The 20,607-nt window shown below is 33.9% G+C and overlaps 1 protein-coding gene across 4 annotated transcripts; it reads left to right on the forward strand.

The window, feature by feature from the left end:
- The first annotated feature begins 3,667 nt into the window (after positions 1 to 3,667).
- Positions 3,668 to 20,088, forward strand: LOC113514926 (uncharacterized). 4 transcript variants are annotated; one of them, XM_052896959.1, is made up of 5 exons: positions 3,668 to 3,884; positions 13,444 to 13,746; positions 16,397 to 16,550; positions 18,089 to 18,326; positions 19,030 to 20,088. In XM_052896959.1, exons 1-5 carry the CDS (start codon positions 3,771 to 3,773, stop codon positions 19,160 to 19,162), a joined length of 942 nt encoding a protein of 313 aa, XP_052752919.1. In that variant the 5' UTR covers positions 3,668 to 3,770; the 3' UTR covers positions 19,163 to 20,088. The 4 variants fall into 4 exon arrangements, with proteins under 4 accessions (XP_052752919.1, XP_052752921.1, XP_052752920.1 ...); XM_052896961.1 differs by having other exon boundaries at positions 19,045 to 20,088; XM_052896960.1 differs by having other exon boundaries at positions 3,670 to 3,884; positions 13,447 to 13,746.
- Positions 20,089 to 20,607: the final 519 nt, after the last annotated feature.

Here is a 20,607-nt window from a genome sequence, read left to right on the forward strand (position 1 = left end):
CCTTATTCCTCTGTATCTCAAATAGTACGTGTATATATGTATGTCAAATTTAGCAAACGATGATCGGTTGAGCTATTATATTACACATACACACAAATTTATAAATAAGAATGTTATAGCAAAAATCATAGTTTTAAAATAAAAAATCATAGTTTTTGTTTTATTCTCTCATTGTTTTATTTCCCGATTTGGATATTATTTTGTTTTTAAACCAATGATAAATTATTGGCACAGATCAAAAGTCTTTGGTTTCTAAATTTCTTTTAATTAAAGTTTTTATTATTATTTTTGTTGTAATAAAAATCTAATTAGGTACAAATATATACGAAAGCGGACACATTTAATAGTACTTTTAACAAGATGCAATGGAGCGTTCAATTTTTGAGAGGTGGAGCTAGAACAAAAAGTTATGTCATATTTGTTACGGCCCATTGACTTTGCATGTAGGTATGCATTTCATCAAATACTCAAACCACTCAAGGTTGTGTGGTATTAAATTTTTACCTTTATCAACTGTAACATATGGCTTTATTCTCTTAATTTACGATTAAAACTCTGCTTTATAATTATTAATTGTTTTAGGATCACCACCAGAAGGAGACTTCGTACAAAAGTCGTTTGCTTGGACACCTCTATCCCATTCGTGTTTCTACCGTGAAACAGTTGTGTTTGCATGGCTGTGTTTCAGTTTGAAGGGTGGGATATGGCAGTAAATTTACAGGGTACAGAGGAATAACATCTGAGTCCTCAGGAATGGCAACGCATGAGAGGTATCATCGGCGAAACAGTATACTCTGTTATGTCCATGGCACTGCTCGTGTCTATAGGCGACGGTTACCACTTTCCATCAGGTGGGCCGTCAGCTTAAAAACTAAACTACTGAACCGATTGTGATAAAATTTCTACAGGACTAATCAATACCTAAATATATACTTTCAGATAAAAAAAAATACCAAATCTATTTAAAACTGACGGAACAAACACAAAAAAAAATACAACCGAAATCAGGACCTTCTTCTTTATGAAGTGGTTAACCCATTTCAGAAGGGAGGGGGAAGGGATTGTTAGTAATGAAGACTGAGAATCCCATTGCTAGCAATATACCCAACCAGGTCGATCTCCTCGCGGTTCCTTCTGGAAACTATCATGGTCAATTCATCATGATGGGCTAACTGGCCTGTTTTCATTCTCATCTATCACCCTTTACTGGTGCTCCGCCAGCGTATCCCGTTAGCGCAGGCGGGGTTGCCAAGCCATTTTCACCCATAAAAAAGACCCTTTTTAGAAAGAAGGAGAAAGAAAAAAACGTGTTGTAAGGTAAGTACTATAGTTATTACAGGATTTATTACGTTTATTACGTAATCAATCAATCATCATTGATCATTGTATATATTCACGGTGCACATCATCGTGACACAACGTGCTTACATCTTAAAGAATTGCTGCTACAGTAAAAATAGTTCACGAACCATAGAGTCGCCATACAACTATAACAAATTATACGAACATTGCCATGGAAAAAAAGTTTATACAAGCTTCTATTTCATTTGCAATATTTGATAGTTTTATTAAATCAAATCTTGTAATTTAGTTACATTTAACCAATATTACTTAAATATCACTGTCACTACATAGTATAAAGCAAAGTCGCTGTCGCTGTCTGTCCGTCCCTATGTATGCTTAGATCTTTAAAACTACGCAAAAGATTTTGATGCGATTCTCTTTAATAGATAGAGTGATTCGTGAGGAAGGTTTATATGTATAATACATGCGTTGGTAATACATGGTTGTAGGCAGGATAGAGGGAAAAAGACCACGCGGACGATCGCCATATCGATGGTCGGACCAAGTGACCGCCGTTACGGGACTGTCAATTGCAGCTGCCCTGCGAGAAGCTGAAGACCGTGCGAAATGGAGTAACATCATAAAGGAGGCAACAGACACCTTTCAAGGACACGACCTTCAGTAATGAAGAGGACAAAGAGAGAGAGACATGCGTAATATAATAGGGGAAGAATGATAACTTTAGAGGTTTCTAATGTAATGTCATAAATGAACACATTTTTTAGCGTTGCACCCGTGCGAAGCCGGGGCGGATCGCTAGTATATTTATAAAAGTGTGCTGAGTTATTGACTGACTCATATATCAATATGCAGCCGAAATGGCTGAATCTGGAATCTTGAAATTTTGCAGATAAGTAGGTTCTTTATACAGCGTAGGTGAACAGTAAAAAGAGGAATTTTGAAAATAAATCCTATTAAATGGGGCTTGAATATTGTCATAGAAATTTTCTTAGTTTAGAAGTTAGACACGTAAAATTTTATAGCACAAGAAATCGAGTTAAGACACAAGCAAAAGCAAGTTTTAAATATATTCTTCAGTTTTGGTTATAATATAATACAATACTCAATATCTAATATTCAAAATGGTTGCCACTACAAGATGGCGAATGGCGTATATTTTGTCAAACATAAGAGAACTTAAAGAGTAGGTAACGAAAAATAAACGACATTTTAAAATGGCGGTACAAGATGGCGGATTACACAATAACAGTTTATTTTCAACCGATTTCGAAAAGAATTATAGATTCTCAATTCTGTTTTGTTTTTTTTTTATTTGTTTCCTCATAACTCCAACAGTTATGAACCGATTTGGAAAATTATTTTTTTATCTGAAAAGATATTCTTACAGATTAGTCTCAGAGAAAATTAATCAAAATCGGTTAAATAGTTTAGTTTTTAAATTAAAATAACTGGTTTAAGTACATTAAAGACGATTTTTTATGGAACAGGATTTTATTAATTCGAAATGTTTTTAGACAGACTTATTTCTTAAGACAAAAATTTTTTTCTGACCCCTATGTTTAGCAGTCGACAGATAATGGCTGAGATGATAATAATGATGAATTTACATGGCACAAGGAGAGATATTAAAACGACAATTAACGGCTCAAAAATTATATGAACTTGAATGAATTATATACTGCAGTTGAAAAAAAGATACAGCGATAAGTTTAACAACAGAAATTTATTTATCTGGATTTATCTCTGAAAAAGATCTCTTACAGTTAACCCAATAAAATACATGAGAAGGCAAAATAGATACGCTTTTATGAAATGCAATCTTATTGTTGCTAGAAATCTTTTTAATATTGCAGTAACAGAGAGGTATTTGGCGACTGTTGCCATCATGTTAAACATAATATTTGACATACACACATTTTGCCGAGTATTTTAGAATCCAACAATCCACTTTGATTACTGTGGTTTATCACCAGTGTTTTTTGTCACCAGAAAATTTGTTTTAATTTAAATTGATACGCATTAGATAGTCTTTGGTATCGGCCAGATTCGAATATACGACCTTTGCTCTCAATAAGGTAGAATAAAACACCTAATTTCATTTTTAAGTTAACGGAGAATATAAAAAATAAAAATCAATTATTAATAATATCTTAATTTATTCCAAATTTAAATTTCAGCGATATGGCGCTGTGACAGATAGACGTACAAATGTCATACAAAGTCACACCTCAAGTGTTCATTTATACCTTTTCAGTACGGAACCCTAAAACATGAGAACCTTCTTTAGAAGTCATTAAAAAAATACTAAAACGAAAATTAATAATGTTATACCACCCACTCAAAAACTACGAGCCCACTCCACGCCACTGCAAGCCGAAGCAACTCAAGGAGTGGCGCTCCACGGGTGATTTGGCATCAGTCTCAACGAAAAGCGGCGGTCGTCAGCAGCCGCCAGTCAGAATACCATGTCCTTAGCGGGGGCAGCATCAGACACAGAACAGAATAGGCCCGAAGAGGAAAAACAAAATAATACCAATTCGGGAGCGGGGAAGAAGAAGAACGACAAGGGACGTGGGCAGGTACGTATTTTTGTTTTTTTTTTTTTTATAATTAAAATTAAAAATGATAATATTTTAAATATTAGTACAGAATAGTGGCATTAAATATGAGTAAAATAATAAATTAATATACATAAAAGGAGTGGAGATTTTTCCAAAAAAAAATAAACAATTAAAAAAGAAGTATGTTTTTTAATAAAATTTATTTTTATATGTATGTACCACGAAATATGTTCGTTCACTGTTAACCGAATTTAATGGTTTTAAAAAAATACCTAACTTAATTTATAAGATTAAAGATAGATTCCCTTTTTTTTAAACGAAAGACGCAAATAAAAAAAAATGCACATTTTTATTTATACGTTTGTCCTATCAAATGCGAAAGTTTGTAACAATGGATAGATGAAATGGACATTTATTACGCTTTCATGCAAAAAAAAAAAAACATTAAACCGATTTGAAGGATTTTTTTTACACTGGTTAATAAGTTAGGATATACCTAACATAGCACATAGGATACTTTATGTACTGTTAGACGCGAGTAAAGCCCCGGGATGCAGCTAGTGATAAACATAACTATTACCCAAGTAATTTTTATATTACATTACACGTTAAATATGTTATATTTTAAATTGTAAATATATATTATACGTTATATTTTAAATAAAATTTAAATTGATTAATATTTAATTAAATTAACAATTGTACTTAAAAATGTTTTTAATTGGATAATAAGACAATTATCGAATTGATTTTGTTTGAGTCTCATACAAAAAAAAAATATACAGTCTAATTGAAAACTTCGTCTTTTGTAAAGTTGACTGAAAAATTGTACATTGCATTAAATAAAAAAAAATACAATCGAATTGAGTACTGTTTCGTACGTTGTTTAAAACTTAACAGCCTTACCACGAGATCGATTTAATACACTGTCTGGATAAACAGAATTTAAGTAAATTCTGTTTAATTGATGTTTATTTATTTTTGACTTAATACTATATAGCATTCTCTCCCAGTTAACCTTTGGCTAAACAGAAATTTTATTATGCGATGAAAAAAATTGTAACACATACAATAGAGAACTACTGCACATTTAGTCGGTATAATAGTGTTTATGATTATCCCCCCCCCTCCCCCCCAATTTATATAAAGTATCAATATAAACACATATTACAAATATAACATACAAAATAAAAGATCCCTTTGAGTTTGTTTGTTGCTGTCCGATTAAAATTCGTTTATTTCGTAAATAAATAGACAGATCTTTATTGTTTCCTCCAAAAAATCACATTAGTAATCTTATTTAAAAAAAAAAAACGATTACAAGATATGATTACAGTGAGAAAATAATGGATGGCTTTATTACTAAGAGCGATCTCTTCCACGCAACCTTTGGACGGAGAAGAGTAATTATAAACAGTTTGACTGGAGGCACGAAACTCTGTTCGTTGTTTAAATACATATACATTTACATAAATATATGTACAATTATGTGAGTATATATATATATATATATATATATATATATATATATATATATATATATATATATATATATATATATATATATAAACTCTTCAAAAGAAAGTCTGTCTGTGTATTATTTCAATCTATATATTGTAGTACATAAAACGTAAATGAATAACAATTTATTTTCAATTATCTGTAATTATTTTAATACTCCATGATGATGTAAAACAATTCTAACATCACACTATTCACTGTACAGAGGAATAACACCTGAGTCCTCAGGAATGGCAACGCATGGGGGGTATCATGGGCGAAACAGTATACTCTGTTATGTCCATGGTACTGCTCATGTCTATAGGCGACGGTTACTATTTTCCATCAGGTGGGCCGTCAGCTTGTTTGCCATTCTAAGTTGTATAAAAAAAATAAAGAAAGAAAGAAAATATATTTATTTTGGATTTAACTTAAAAGTACAAAGTACCTTTTACTTGAGTAAGTAAAGCACTAAAATATCTTTATAATTTTTTTTTTTTCATTTATAAAATATAATAAAATAATAACCATTGTTTTTTTTTCTATTTTATTTATTTATTTGTGCTTTTTTATTTTCAATCTTTTATCTCTTTTACTGTGTATTATGTGTATGTTTTTTTTTTATTGTAATTTGTGTGCTGTAAGTAATGTAAATAAATTATCTATCTATCTGTCTAACTATAATCCCTAACTCTATAACCCTAACTCGGTAGTTAGAGATACTTGTTAGTGTTCTAGGTAACTAGTTAACTACTAATATTACAGACTGTCAGCATCCTTATACATACATATACATAAATATGAAAGTAACTTTGATTGTTACCTCTTAACTCCTTATTTGTTAAGCAAGCACTGTTAATCCAATGTACCTTTCATTTCCGTAACCCTCTTAAAACATTTGTAAAGCCTGACTGCGGTTTTTTTTTAATGGGTGATAATGAAATGGTACCCCACTCGCGCTATCGGTATACGCTGATAAGGCACCAGTGAGAGATGATAGGTGAGGATAAAAGCAGGTCAGTTAGCCCATCGTGACGAATTGCACTAGAATTAACCACGATACTTCCCAGTGGAAACCAGGTGGATGTCGACCTGGTAGGGTGTATTGCTGGCAATGGCCTGACTGTGGTAGGCAATCCGCTTGCCAACCGTGGTAACTACAGGCAAAACCCCCTAAGTGGGAGGCTTATGTTAAACAGTGGGCAACAAACGAGTCAACTAATTGTCAAATTAACTCATTTTTTTAACAGTATTCTATATATTTACGCATAAAATGTATCTTGACGTATTATTTAATAAATAAATTGAGTGTTTAAGCTTTAAAAAGATGCAGAATTTATAAGACAAAATAAATATAGAAGTTATAAAGAATCACTCATAACTATTCATCATATAAAATTGTATGAAAAAGTTGACTCGTTTTTTTCGAAACATTTCTATAGAGACACACTATCTATACTATCTAAGATATAGTATACAGTATTTTTTTTTTTGTTGGATGAAAATGGTATGGTAACCCCGCCCGCGCTAAAGGGATACGCTGGCGGAGCACCAGTGAAGGGTGATAGATGAGAATAAAAACAGGCCAGTTAGCCCATCATGATGAATTCATCAGGAATTAATCATGATAGTTTCCAGGGGGAACCGCGTGGAGGTCGACCTGATTAGGTATATTGCTAGCAATGGGATTTTTAATCTCTATTACTAACAATCCCTTTCCCCCCCAGTATACATTATTTGGTACACTAACATTATTTCGATACACAACCACAAAGTCCCACACATTGTAAAATTTAATTTGAAACTCATTTTTTTCTGTAACAAACTAATAAAGTTTACAAAAACAACGAAATTGGTGTAATAAAGTGGCCTTCGAAGCATTGTACGATCATTAAACAATTAATCGAAGTGACTACCGATCCTTATATGGATGTAGGGAGCCGTAGAAACAGAGTAATCACAATTGATGGCAATTTTAAACTGATCTTAAACGCCCACACAACCTAAATGTAATTGTTTACCACATTTAGCTTATAGTCGATAATAAATGACAGAAGAGTTAACTTAACTAGGTTTTTGGACATCTGAGGAAAATGGTTCATTTTAACAGATATTTATTTAACAAAGTATGTTTGTATTAGCACAGAATGTATCATTGATTCCTACACTAGGCTGAGCCTGTCCTGTAGGGAACAGGATTCGTGTTATCATATACATGCATACAGATATTAAACATAGGCTTTTTAGCAGTACTCACAATTATATAACTAATTTGTATAATGCAATTATTTCATTTAGATCTCACCACCAATACACATGTATGAATAAACATTATGAATGTGTGTGTGTGTGTGTGTGTGTGTGTGTGTGTGTGTGTGTGTGTTTTTGTATGTATGTGAACAGTATTTTCATTTATATGATTAACAGGAGCATGTTTTCAGCATCGTCATAATTCATAGACTTCAGAATTTAACAATTTAATATTTAGGGGAGGTAGGGGAGCATTGGGCAGTCGGGAGGTTTGGGCACCCCCTCATTTCTCCAAAACTTTCATAGATATTTTTTGTTTTCTACCACAGCACTATACTTTATTCACTAGCAACACCGCTTATCTAAAGTGTCAGCTGTCATTTCACTTGGTTGTCAAGTTACATGCGCGTAACGGTTTGCTGCGTACAGAAGTAAATATTTTATTTGTGATTTGATGTAACTTATCAAAGAAATCTGCAAGAACGTGTAAGTATCTGTGTTATCTTTTTCTTTTGTGTTTAATGAATATTATATTTGCCTGTAAATTAGGTTTCTACATTTGATAAAAATAATCTTATTCTAATCTATTTGAAAAGTGAGGTTATGGGGAGCATTGGGCACGCAGGTAGGAGGGAGGTTTGGGCATGTTTGGCTCTGTTTTTAGTGTATTTTGGTGTCTTTTTGCTATGCCTATTGGATTGAGTGGTTAATCATTTCTTTTTAGGACAATGCCGTTTTCATTTAAAAAGAAAAATAAGCGACGTGAAATCCCTAAAGATATTATTTTGCGCGCATTGGAAGAAGTTTCCAAAGGTGCTAAAATTAAAAGTACTGCGAATAAATATGACATACCAAGATCTAACCTTCAAAGGTATAGGGTGGTGTCGTAAAAGATAATTCTTGTAAATTTATATCGTCTCAAATATTCACAAAAGATGAAGAAGAGAAAATTTCGGAATATCTTGTAACATCTTTTAAACTAAACCATGGACTATCAAAACTGAAAACACGCGAATTGGTTTATGAATACGCCACTGCCATTAAAAAAAGAAAATACCAGATAACTGGACAGAGAAGAAACTTGCATCCAAAGACTGTGTGTGTGTGTGTGTGTGTGTGTGGCCACAAGCTTGTGTGTCGGAAATTTTTTTGAAAATCTTAAAACTGTGTATGAACGGCATCTCTTCGGCCCTGAGTCTATTTACAATATATACGAAACTGGATTATCAACGGTGCAACGAACCCAGAAAGTGTGTGTGTGTGTGTGTGTGTGTGTGTGTGTATATGTGTGTGTGTGTGTGTGTGACATCACCAAATTTTTTAAAATATATTCACCATTTCGCTAAACACGCAAAACCAACGCCTTCATCGCCAGTTCTTTTACTGCTGGACAATCATGAGAGCCATATTTCAGTACCAGTTCTCGATTTTTGCAAACAATCAGGCATTGTTTTAATGACTTTCCCACCACACTGCAGCCATAAACTGCAACCTCTAGACCTGACTGTCTATGGACCACTGAAAACTTATTATAACACTGCTGTAACAGATTGGATGGTAAGCAATCCGGCCAAAACAGTAACAATTTATGAAATACCAAAATTAGCAGCAAAAGCCATTCCACTAGCATTCAAGTTGCAGAATATTCAAAGTGGATTTGAAAAATCTGGCATATGGCCATTGAATTCAAATATTTTCTCCGATGAAGATTTCGCTTGTTCTTTTATAACTGATCGCTGCTTGTCGGAAGAGGGTAATGTTCCTTCAGAACAATCTATTTCAGACCAACCTGTCACTGAACAGCCTTCAACAGGGGAAAATCAGAGTCTAGAGGATCGTACAAGTTCAAATGTGGAAGTCATTGGGCCATCTCAACTGGAATCTCCCTCTACAAGTCACATTAGTGGCACTGTCAATGTAACACCTGATGTGTAAGACCGTATCCGAAGGCCGGCCCCAGGTGCAGGGTATGAAACGGAAGAAGGGAAAAACTAGAATATTGACGGACACACCCGAGAAAAGACTTATAGAAATGGAAGAAGAAGAAAGACAAAGAAAAAATAAGATGCTCAACAAAAATAGAAAATGCTTCAAAAATACAGGACAGAAAAAAATTCCGAAACTTGCTGATGAATTTACTTCCAAACTAGAGAAAAACAGGAAAATTAGCAGCGATGATGAAATAGAAAATGTTTCAGTTTCTGACGAAACCGTTGTTGAATCGGAAGATTTTGATGAAGACGATGTGATCGTTCTGGATAGAAATTTCCAGATCAATAACTTTGTATTAGTGAAATTTGACACCAAAAAAACTGTCTACCATTATGTTGGAATAATCGAAGATGTTAATCAGACGATGGCAACTGTAAAATTTATGAGAGTGAGTAAGTGACATCGAGGACGTAGCCAGTGTGTGGAGGATATAAAGACAAAATTGCCTACACCAACGACATGGATGAAACGTGGCAGCTTAAAATATAAATTTGACAAGCCTCTATGGATCATACCAAATATAAGATAAGTTTAATTAAGTCTAACATCGTGCAGTACTGATTCTAAGTCACATTGTTAAATTTTTCTAAAATCTATGATAAGAAAAAATGTTTGTATTACAATTTTTTATAGTAATGTTATATAATACTTAAGCCTAGTAGTATAGTAAAGCAATTTCGTGCATATTAAATACAGTGCCCAAACCTCCCTACATGGGTGCCCAAACCTCCCGACCGCCGGGAGGTTTGGGCACTTTGGACATGTGTTCGAAGATCTCTTGTAACTTTGAAACTAATTACAATATTGAAACTTTTCTTAATAATAATTACTACCAAATATGTGTGCTCCCTATATTAGGAATAAAATTTTGATTATGATAAAAAATAACAGTTTTATTAACATTTATGTAAAAAAGTGCCCAATGCTCCCCTACCTCCCCTATCAATAATTCTGACTGATTATTTAAAAATTGCTCTGTTAAAAAACTAAAACGTAAATCTTAGGATACGCATACCAGAGGGAGACTTTGAATAAAAGTCGATTGCTTGAGTACCTCTGTCCCATTCGTGTTTCTACCGTGAAGCAGTTGTGTTTGCATGGCTGGGTTTCGGTGTGAAGGGTGGGATATGGCGTGAATTTACAGGATACAGTGGAGTAACACCTGAGTCCTCAGGAATGGCAACGCATGGGGGGTATCATGGACGAAATAGTATACTCTGTTATGTCCATGGTACTGCTCATGTTTGTAGGCGACGGTTACCACTTTCCATCAGGGCCGTCAGCTTGTTTGCCATTCTGACTGTGGTCAGTACACACTATCTAAAATACAAACAAGTGGATAGTAAATGTTGTTACTGGTATGAGTACACATTAGTATATGCATGTGTATTTGTGTATCTGTATATATGTATATGTGTGTATATGTATGTGTATGTATGTATAAAGATATAAATTTTGTAAATAGAATTAGCATTTCAAATAGTTCATAATTGTTTATAAAGGTGCATGTACAAGAGCGCAAAGCTGCAGACAAACTGCAATGCAGTTTCGCGGCACTAAGAATATGTATTGTCTATGTAACTCATGTATTAGTAATTATTATATTGAAATAGATAATATGCAGTCATTTAATTGCGTATCATCATGATAATTATATCAGCTTTTAACTTTACCAGAGGAAGACTTTGTACAAAAGTCGTTTGCTTGTGCACTTTTGTACCATTCGTGTTTCTATCGTCTAGCAGTTGTGTTTGCGTGGCTGTGTTTCGGTTTGAAGGGTGGGGTATGGCAGTGAATTTACAGGGTACAGAGGAATAACACTTGAGTCCTCCGGAATGGCAATGCATGGGGGGTATCATGGGCGAATCAGTATACTCTGTTATGTCCATGGTACTGCTCATGTCTATTATATGCGATGGTTACCACTTTATACCAGGTGGGCCGTCAGCTTGTTTGCCATTTTAAGTTGCAAAAAAAATAACCGCCCACTGCAGGAAGGAATGATACTTGAGAATGAAAAGACAAGTCAGTTAGCCCATCATGATGAATACACTTGTAATTCAGCATGACTGTTTCCAGAGGTATCCGCAGAGATCGTCCCGATAGGGTATATTGCCGGCCATGGGACTGGAAGCCCTCATTAGCAGCAATCTCTTCCCCCCCATGAAAGGGATTTGTTTATATTGCTCTTATTCTTGAATACTCGTGAACTGCTCTCATAAGGTCATAAGGTCTGCTGTAACTGCGTCTGAAACTAGTAAGGCATCCAGGAAGTTAATTCATGAATAAAACAGATATAAATAATAATGCAATAGTTAATAAACTTTATTAAATCAATAATCAAACTTTGAACCTTATGGACAGTATATACTAAACGATTGTGAAGTTATATTTTGACAGCAGGAAGTTTTAAAGACCAATACACAGAGGCAATGTCATTTTGCCGCACGCGCCCCACGCTCGATCAAGCGCAACGGCTTAATAACCATTACCATGGGAAATACATTCATCCCATTGTATTCATAACATGGTTATATTTAAACTCAGACTTCTTTGAGTAATCTCTGTGCTATTTGTTGTTGGTATAAGTTTAATTGTAGATATATTTTCATCTTTTAAACTGAAAACCATCACAAATTTTATAACGCCATCTAGTCGCAAAATGAAGCACTATTTTTGCTTCATTCTCTATTAGTTATATAGTAACAACTAATGGAAATATTTAAATATATGTAACAATTTTCTTTCTAATATTTATATAGGATACATGGAAAATGCCCAGATCAATACAAACAGATATACTCTTAAATACTCATACAAGTGTATGTTTGTGCGGGAATCGAATCTGCAACTATCTGAATATGATGCAGCGTCTTCAAACATCGTCTCCTTATTTAGAATTCAAAATAATAAATATAGTATTCATACCAAATCATATTTTATTCAGTAACTAGATAATGGTCTATTAAATTTCATATAAATTCAGCGGTTTATTATTATTACAATTATTTGTATATTATTATTATTATATTTGTATATATAAATATTATTATTATTGATTGTACAAATAACCTGATACCTTCATTGTTAAAAAGAAAGAAAGAAAGAAAGAAAACATTTATTGACAACAACAAAAAGTTACATACATTATGAATTAAAAAAAAAACTTTACATTTATTATTGCCAACATGGTCACCACTCAGCATGTGCTGCAGCAATTTAATTGCTACAGCGCTGATATTCTGTGGTGCCCATACGTGACATTACGATTACATTATATTAATAAATAAATAATGCAACATTTTGCTACACCCTTATATACACACAATTATAAAAAAAAAATACAAACTATAAAAGTTTCAATTGAATGTAGTTTATCAGAAATAAATTATAAAATGCTCAAAAATTAAATAACGGTAACCAAAATGACGAGTGATTTTGCGGATTAAATCCTTTCTGCCGTGTTTAACAGAAAGATCTTAACCCACAAAATTGTTCAGTTACAAAACATACATTTCTAAACTTCTATTATAAAAATAAGAGTTTTTGTTAGTATATAAACTAAAATACCAATAAACAATAAATTCAGAAAATACTTAATCGATTTTAAATATTCATTAATTTATAGAAAGCCACATTATCAGCAAGCAAGTAGATTGTATTTTATTCATTATTTTATCTCTTTTACAATGTATTGTGTGTATGTTTGCATTGTAATTTGTGTACTGTAAGTAATGTAAATAAATTATCTATCTAGCTATCTATTACAAAAAAATGGGCGACGCCGGGGTAGGTCAATAGTTTTTCATATAAAAATATATAAAATTTTTGCCAGCAGATGTCAGATTCTTACATGTGGAAGGAGCAGATCCATACTCTAATGAAGGGCGGAGAGAGCGAGTCCGATATATCGGATTCTGAGCACTTTCTCACTAAAGGCGCATTCCTTCTCACACCCTCCCATGGGCTAAGCATGGAGAAAGCCTCCGCCATCTGTGAGAAGATGGAGTTCAAAGGCTGCTTCTCCCTGACGAAGACAGCGACAGGAATCCTGTTCAAATTCTCGAGCGTGGACGATTACCAGATGGTCTTCAAGAAGGGTTTCCATAAAGTGACCGGTTCCAGGTTTTATAGGAAGGTAATTGGCACATTTCCAAGATCCAATTTTATGTTTGCTTGCTCATTCTTCATTGAGATTTGTTAAATCTATCGAATTTAATGAATTATGCTGTAGCCTACCTTCCTTATTCTTTAGTTGCATATTTTCTTCCTATTAAAATTCACTGTAAATAAATGCAGGAATTTCTTCATTTAGACTTTATGCTACATTTCTAAAAAGAATGAAGTGATCATCAACAATATCATCAAAATTCATTTAACATGTGGTATGTGCTCAAACGGATAGAAGTAACAACAACAGCCGGCTTTGTTAAAGGCCTTCTTTAGATTCTGGCTTTCTCTCGGTAGATTAAAAAAAATGTAATGACTATTCAAAAATGCTTCAATGTAAGTTTATTTGAATAAATGATTTTCTATTCTATTCTATTCTATTCTCCGTCTCTTTCTCTCTCCCTTTCTCCTTTTGTTTTGTCTATTCTTCTTAACATTCTTCTTAATAATCTGAACATCTGCTTGCATTGATATTGTGTTTATTTCAATTATTCATAAGACTAAATCATTGGTCGCTATCTTTTAAACACGAGTAAACTTTAAGCAAAGCATGTCGCGAACATGGATCAGACAAAGATAAATTTAAATGTAATATTTACTAACGGAATTCTAGAAAATTAATCCTATACAAGAAAAACTATTAGAACCATACTAGAATTAACTGTTTGTTTACGAAATACATAACAAACTAAATCTTATTCGACATGCTTACATCATAATTGGCTTATATATAACGTTGATCATTAACTTAAAAAAAGTTAAAGACCTATTTGTAATATTTCAAATGTACTACAGAGTACTTTATATAAATTGGATTGGTACTCAATCAAATTTTATACGGTGCTGATAATCCTATAATGTTTGAATATGGCGTCTCAAGGCATACTTTGAATATTTTGTTTATTTTCCATTTAATAATACATATATATATATATATATATATATATATATATATATATATATATATATATATATATATATATATATATATATATATTCTTTATTGAACTTGTAAGTACATATAAAATAATGTATTTATAAATGTTGTGAGCAAGGGTGGACTTATCTCTAACAGAGATCTCTTCCAGTCAACCCAGTACAGTAAGAAAGCATTTCGTTAGCGGGCAGCTAAAGGTGCTACATATACATATGGCCGCAGCTAGGGGTGAGGGGAGGGGCATTGATGGGCAATGCTCTACCTTAAAAGGCCCAAAGCTCTACCTTCAAATGATAGGTCCTAAGAACATCAGACAGATTTGCTTTTTCAAAGTCACATAAATATGACTTTTGCCCAACCAAAAAGTTCTTTCGCCCTACCTTAAACTTGGGTTTAGCTAGGGCCATGATAATACATATAAATAGAACTTAATTCTAATTATGTCACAGTAGCCATGCAAATGTAGAAATATCTTGTATATAAGAATTTGAAAAGAGTAACTGTTGAGTTTCTGCCGGGTTCTTCTCAGCAGATAATCTACATCTAGAATCCAGTAGTACAATCATTAAAAATTGACTTTTTAAAAGAGCTTGTAAACAAATCTTTTTTTTTTTTATACAACTTAGAATGGCATATAAGCTGACGGTCCACCTGATGGAAAGTGGTAACTGTCGCCTATAGATATGAGCAGTACCATGGATATAACAGAGTATACGCTTTGGCCCATGATACCCCCCATGCGTTGCCATTCCTGAGGACTCAGGTATTATTCCTCTGTACCCAGTAAATTCACTGCCATATCCCACCCTTCAACCAGTAAATTTCTATTTTCTATTTGAATAAAGATTCTTTCTATTCTATTTAATATAATATAAAGTAATATGGTTTGTTTTCTATAATCTGTGATTTAAGCCAATTTAAATCTCGACGTAACAATGATAAAATCTTATAGAAAAATCTTTTAAAAATGTTACTCTATCCCATTTATGTTTCCAATGCCAAAAAACTATGCGTATTTATTTTATATTATACTATATTTTGGTTTGATGTATAATATATAACAGAAACCAGAGGGAGACTTTGTACAAAAGTCGTTTGCTTGGTCAACTCTGTCCCATTCGTGTTTCAACCGTAAAGCAGTTATTTTGCATGGCTGTGTTTCGGTTTGAAGGGTGGGATTTGTCGTGAATTTACAGGGTACAGAGAAATAACACCCGAGTCCTCAGGAATGGCAACGCATGGGGGGTATCATGGGCGAAACAGTATACTCTGTTATGTCCATGGTACTGCTCATGTCTATAGGTGACGGTTACCACTTTCGATCAGGTGGGCCGTCAACTTGTTTGCCATTCTAAATTCTATAAAAAATAGTGAGGATAGAAATTATGGAGAAATAACAAATCTTAGTCTTCAAGAAGGGTAACGCACGAGGGGTCATGTACATTGTACGTACATTGTATAAACTGTAAAGATAAAACGTAATGTAATGTAATGTAAATAGGACTCTATTTTTCGTGCTTAGCCTCTCATTTGGGCCGTTGTGCGTATGAGTCGTGGCTAGTACAGCCAACCTAGCTCCGCCCAAAAGCACAGAAGCTTCCTGGGATCTTCACAGGCCTCACGGAGCGACCTCACCGTTCCGATGATTTCTAAGATGAAACCAATATTGGAATCATTTCAGATTGCAATACCATGTCGACCACAGAAGACCTTCACCATATATGTATACGATGTGCCTGATGAGGTGCCCGAGGAAGATGTCCGCCATGCGTTGTACAAGTACACGTCCGTAGTTGAAGTTGTCCGTCTTCACTTCTCTGGATCACCAAGAGATGGTAATGCATTTAACATGTTGTTCTTGAAAACTTGAAAGATAAAGCAAATTTCGAAGCAAAAATAATTGTTTTCAAGAAATGAGAAGTAACTCGATTTAAAACTAAAAGGTGGTAAAAAAGCTAGGGAATGTCTTTCTTCAAATATACCTACGTGGATACCTCTAATAACTACATAGGACAGATAAAAGAAACACTAGGTGTCATGTCGTATAAGGAGGTCAAGGATATGGCCTGGGTTAGAACTAGCTGGAGGAAGATGCTTAATTAGTTGCACCGATAAGAGAAAACTCTTAAATGTAATAAAAAGAAGATAGACAATTTATTTACATTACTTACAGTACACAAATTACAATAAAAAAAAACATACACATAATACACAGCAAAAGAGACAAAAGAATAAAAATAAAAAAGCACAAATAAAAAAAACATTTCTCAAAATGATATTACTGTTTGTATGGCTGTGCTTCGGTTTGAAAGGCAATAGAATGCGTAGGGGGGAAAGGGATCGTTAGTAACGAGGTCTAGCTGACCCATTGCTAGTAATACACCCTATCAGATCGGCCTCCACGCGGTTCCCCTGGAAACCATCGTGGCTAATTCTAGTGGAATTCGTCACGATGGGCTAACTGACCAGCCTTTTCATCGTCACCTATCATCCCTTACTGGTGCCCTGCAAGCGTATACCGATAGCGCAGGCGGAGTTTGCCATTCCATTATCACCAATTAAAAAATAGGATACGTAACGTACTTAATCTTAGTCCTCAGTGATAGCCATACTTATCTGTGCCCTATATTATCTATGCCCATGGTATGTACTTTATGTGGTACTATTTAGGTAGGTCGTTAGCTAATTTGCTATTCCAAATTCCATGAAAAGGCTAACATTCTTATCTATGTAGTAGGGAGAAAACATTGCCCAGTACTGAGGCGTTAATAGGTCATTATGGTAACTAAATATTTGTTACAAAGAGAATATCAAAAAATGTAGCCTATGTGATAGCAAGTGATGTCTATAAACGAAGCAATAATAAAAACACCACCGGCGCCTTTTCTCTCCTGTAACATGAAGATCTTGAGCGTCAGTACTAAGTAATTTCACCTTCAAACCAAAACACAGCATACAATCAAGTAGCCAAGCTGGTGTCAGTTAGGTATTAGTTCTAATCACCGTGTAGGTCCCGGCATAAAATAGGCCACCCCTTCCTTTCCCATGGATGTCGTATGAGTCGACTAAGGGAGGTCGAAGGATGGACAGCAGCGTTCCTCTTAAAACATCTCTAAAAGCCTAACTACGGTTACCAATTCGTCTGCCAAGCGTGGCAACTATTGCCAAAACTCCCCAACAGGGAGGTTTATGTTCAGCAGTAGATAGTTAAAGGCTAAATATGTTTGTATGTTTTTTTTTTTAATTGGCGAAATAAAAGATGTGTATACTGACATTTGTATTCGGTTCTTTCTGTCAACCCTGTAAGATATCAACAGGAAAAATGGATACAGAAATTTGACTGAAGCAACATTAAACATTGTATCTAATTCAGGCACATCAACCCCAAAACCTGTAGAGAAGACTCCACCTCGAGCTCTCACAACCATCGATGGGGAACTGGTCAGCAGCATGGTTCCCAAAGAAGCCACCAGCGTCATCCGCGTCACTCTCGCGAACATCGAGGAAGCAAACATTCTACTCCAGAACGGTCTTGACTTCTACGGTGCTACGTACTTCCCAACTGAACTGGCAACTCCGGCTCAAGCTGCTAAGCTTATAAAACCGAGCAGGTAACTATTGCCTTCGACTATCATGAACTGGTCCTTAAACTAAGGTATTAGAGTTACTATTTGTTCGTACGACTGATGGCATTTCACGACACAATGCACTGCAGCCATCTCTTGTTATTTGTTAAGAATTTCTAACTTTTCTATCCTCAGGAGTGGCAATGCATGAGATGTTCTATAGGTAGAGAAGAGAGTATTATTTAATAAATTCGCTCGTCTCTGTAGACTAAAACCCAATACACAAAAAACAAGTTCATTGAGAAAGGAACCTTATCTTTCCATACTTTAGCTGTTTTGTAAATAAACTCGTTTTGTAGATTGTGGGCAGTTCGAATAGTTTATACACTGTTGACGCAAGGGAGAAAGAGATTGTTAGAAATGGGATCTAACAGTTCCATTGCAGTATACTCTATCAGGTCAATCTCCATGCGGTTCCTTCTGGAAACCACTGTGGTTAATTCTTGTGGAATTCGTTACTACAGACTAACACACCTACTTTCACCCTCACCTATCATCTCTCACTGGTACCCCAGCAGTGTGTACCAATGGCATTGGCGAAGTCACCAATTTTTCACCCATTAAAAACAACTGTTGACACAATCAAAAAAATTTAATAGGTTTAAATAGACTCACATTATTTAGTTCCTTAACAACCTGTAGTATTTTTTTCTGAGCACTTACTTATATTGTAACTAACATATAGAAGTCCGTATATTTCCAGAGTGACTGGTGGTACTGTCTCCGCGAGGGTTCGAGACTTACTGCCTGTCTTCGACCAGCAAGGCTTCGCAAAGTTCGCACCGCCAGCTTCAAGACTTGTAAAACCTCGGTCCAAGTGAGATTTGGAGAAAAAAAGACGTAATTTTTCATTGCTGTTGATATACTGAGTGTTTCCCATTTGATATTTTTGACATTAATATAAAATTATAGGATATAAATGCATAAGACCATAGCCTCAATAAGTGCAACACATAAAGGATACTATGGATACACAATAGATTTTATGATGTCCATTAACTACTAGGTACTATTTAATGTCTTTAGATTATGAGTCCCATTTTCCACCAAGTGCGTAATAGCAACTACGCCGACGGGGTCATTATTCATATTATTATTTTGTCTAAATTTCATAAAAAAAAAACATATGTTTTATAATATTGAGGATAACATTATTTTAATATTTTGAAAAGTTTCGTCTTTCTGATAACTGCATTAGAATTCTTTTGTTTAATTCCGCTACCCTAAGTTCTCGTGAAACATTTATTATATATATTCTTTATTGCACATGTTAAATATAAAGGTAATACATTTATAAATATTGTGAGCAGGGATGGACTTGTCTTTATATTATCTCACTTTTAAAATATTTTATGAGGAAGAGCTCTTACCCGCGACATCGCGTAAACATAATATATCAATAACTTCTCCACTCCACATAATTAGTTGAGCTATTAAGACAATAAGAGGTAAGAACTTGCTTTCACATTCATATATATGGTATCGAACACTTGATTGCAGGTTACATCAATGAATCTGATCTCTTGTTTACCAAAAGACCCTGCTGTTACAGAATCTATCACTGTCTTCAAAAATAAACATAACAGTCTGCAGAACTATTTGTAGCAGAAGATATTGTATTACTAAAAAAGGAGGTCGTAGATCCTGCATTAGCGGTAATCAATCCTCTATACTAAATGATTATACTTATTAAAATATTTAATTAAATTATTTTACAATAACTTAATTTAGTGAAGATAATGATTGTATCATTATCTTCACTAAATAATGTCTTGATGACTTTGTGATTGTAAAAAAAAAATCTGTCTACTTTCGTGGGGTTCTTTTCGTTAGATCTATTACTATTTTATACTCCTTTCAAATATTTATTTTGTTAAAACAAACATTTGAAAGTTAAAAATTTATTTGAATAAAGTTTCTGACACTTGTAAGAGTAGCGGAATCAAACATAATAATGCAAATGCAAACAATTTTTTTATCATAATTACAATATCAAATGAGATAACGTTATTTGGTTGACAATGCTGTGACAAAATTATGTCTCACGATTTTGGCGTGATTCCACGGATTTGTACGTATGTAGATGGTTTATGATGTACGAAAACACTAACATACATATATTAATAATTCACAAAAAAAAAATTAATACATTTTTGTTAATTACAAAGATTGTTCATTTTATAATTTTATAAATATATTACCGCTTATCTTTTTTTTTTTGTACCGAAATGCATTTATTTTTAGTTTTCATTAGTTTACATTACTA

The sequence above is a fragment of the Galleria mellonella genome, unplaced genomic scaffold, assembly GCF_026898425.1.
Source record: "Galleria mellonella isolate WM207_F2 unplaced genomic scaffold, CSIRO_AGI_GalMel_v1 utg352, whole genome shotgun sequence".
NCBI lineage: Eukaryota > Metazoa > Arthropoda > Insecta > Lepidoptera > Pyralidae > Galleria > Galleria mellonella.

What these genes read in the sequence shown, in the direction of transcription:
- LOC113514926 (XM_052896959.1), top strand. Translation starts at nt 3,771, where the DNA reads ATGTCCTTAGCGGGGGCAGCATCAGACACAGAACAGAATAGGCCCGAA. An exon ending in GTTCCAGGTTTTATAGGAAG is followed by an intron (nt 13,747 to 16,396) that starts GTAATTGGCACA and finishes GAATCATTTCAG; the next exon opens with ATTGCAATACCATGTCGACC. An exon ending in CTCTGGATCACCAAGAGATG is followed by an intron (nt 16,551 to 18,088) that starts GTAATGCATTTA and finishes TATCTAATTCAG; the next exon opens with GCACATCAACCCCAAAACCT.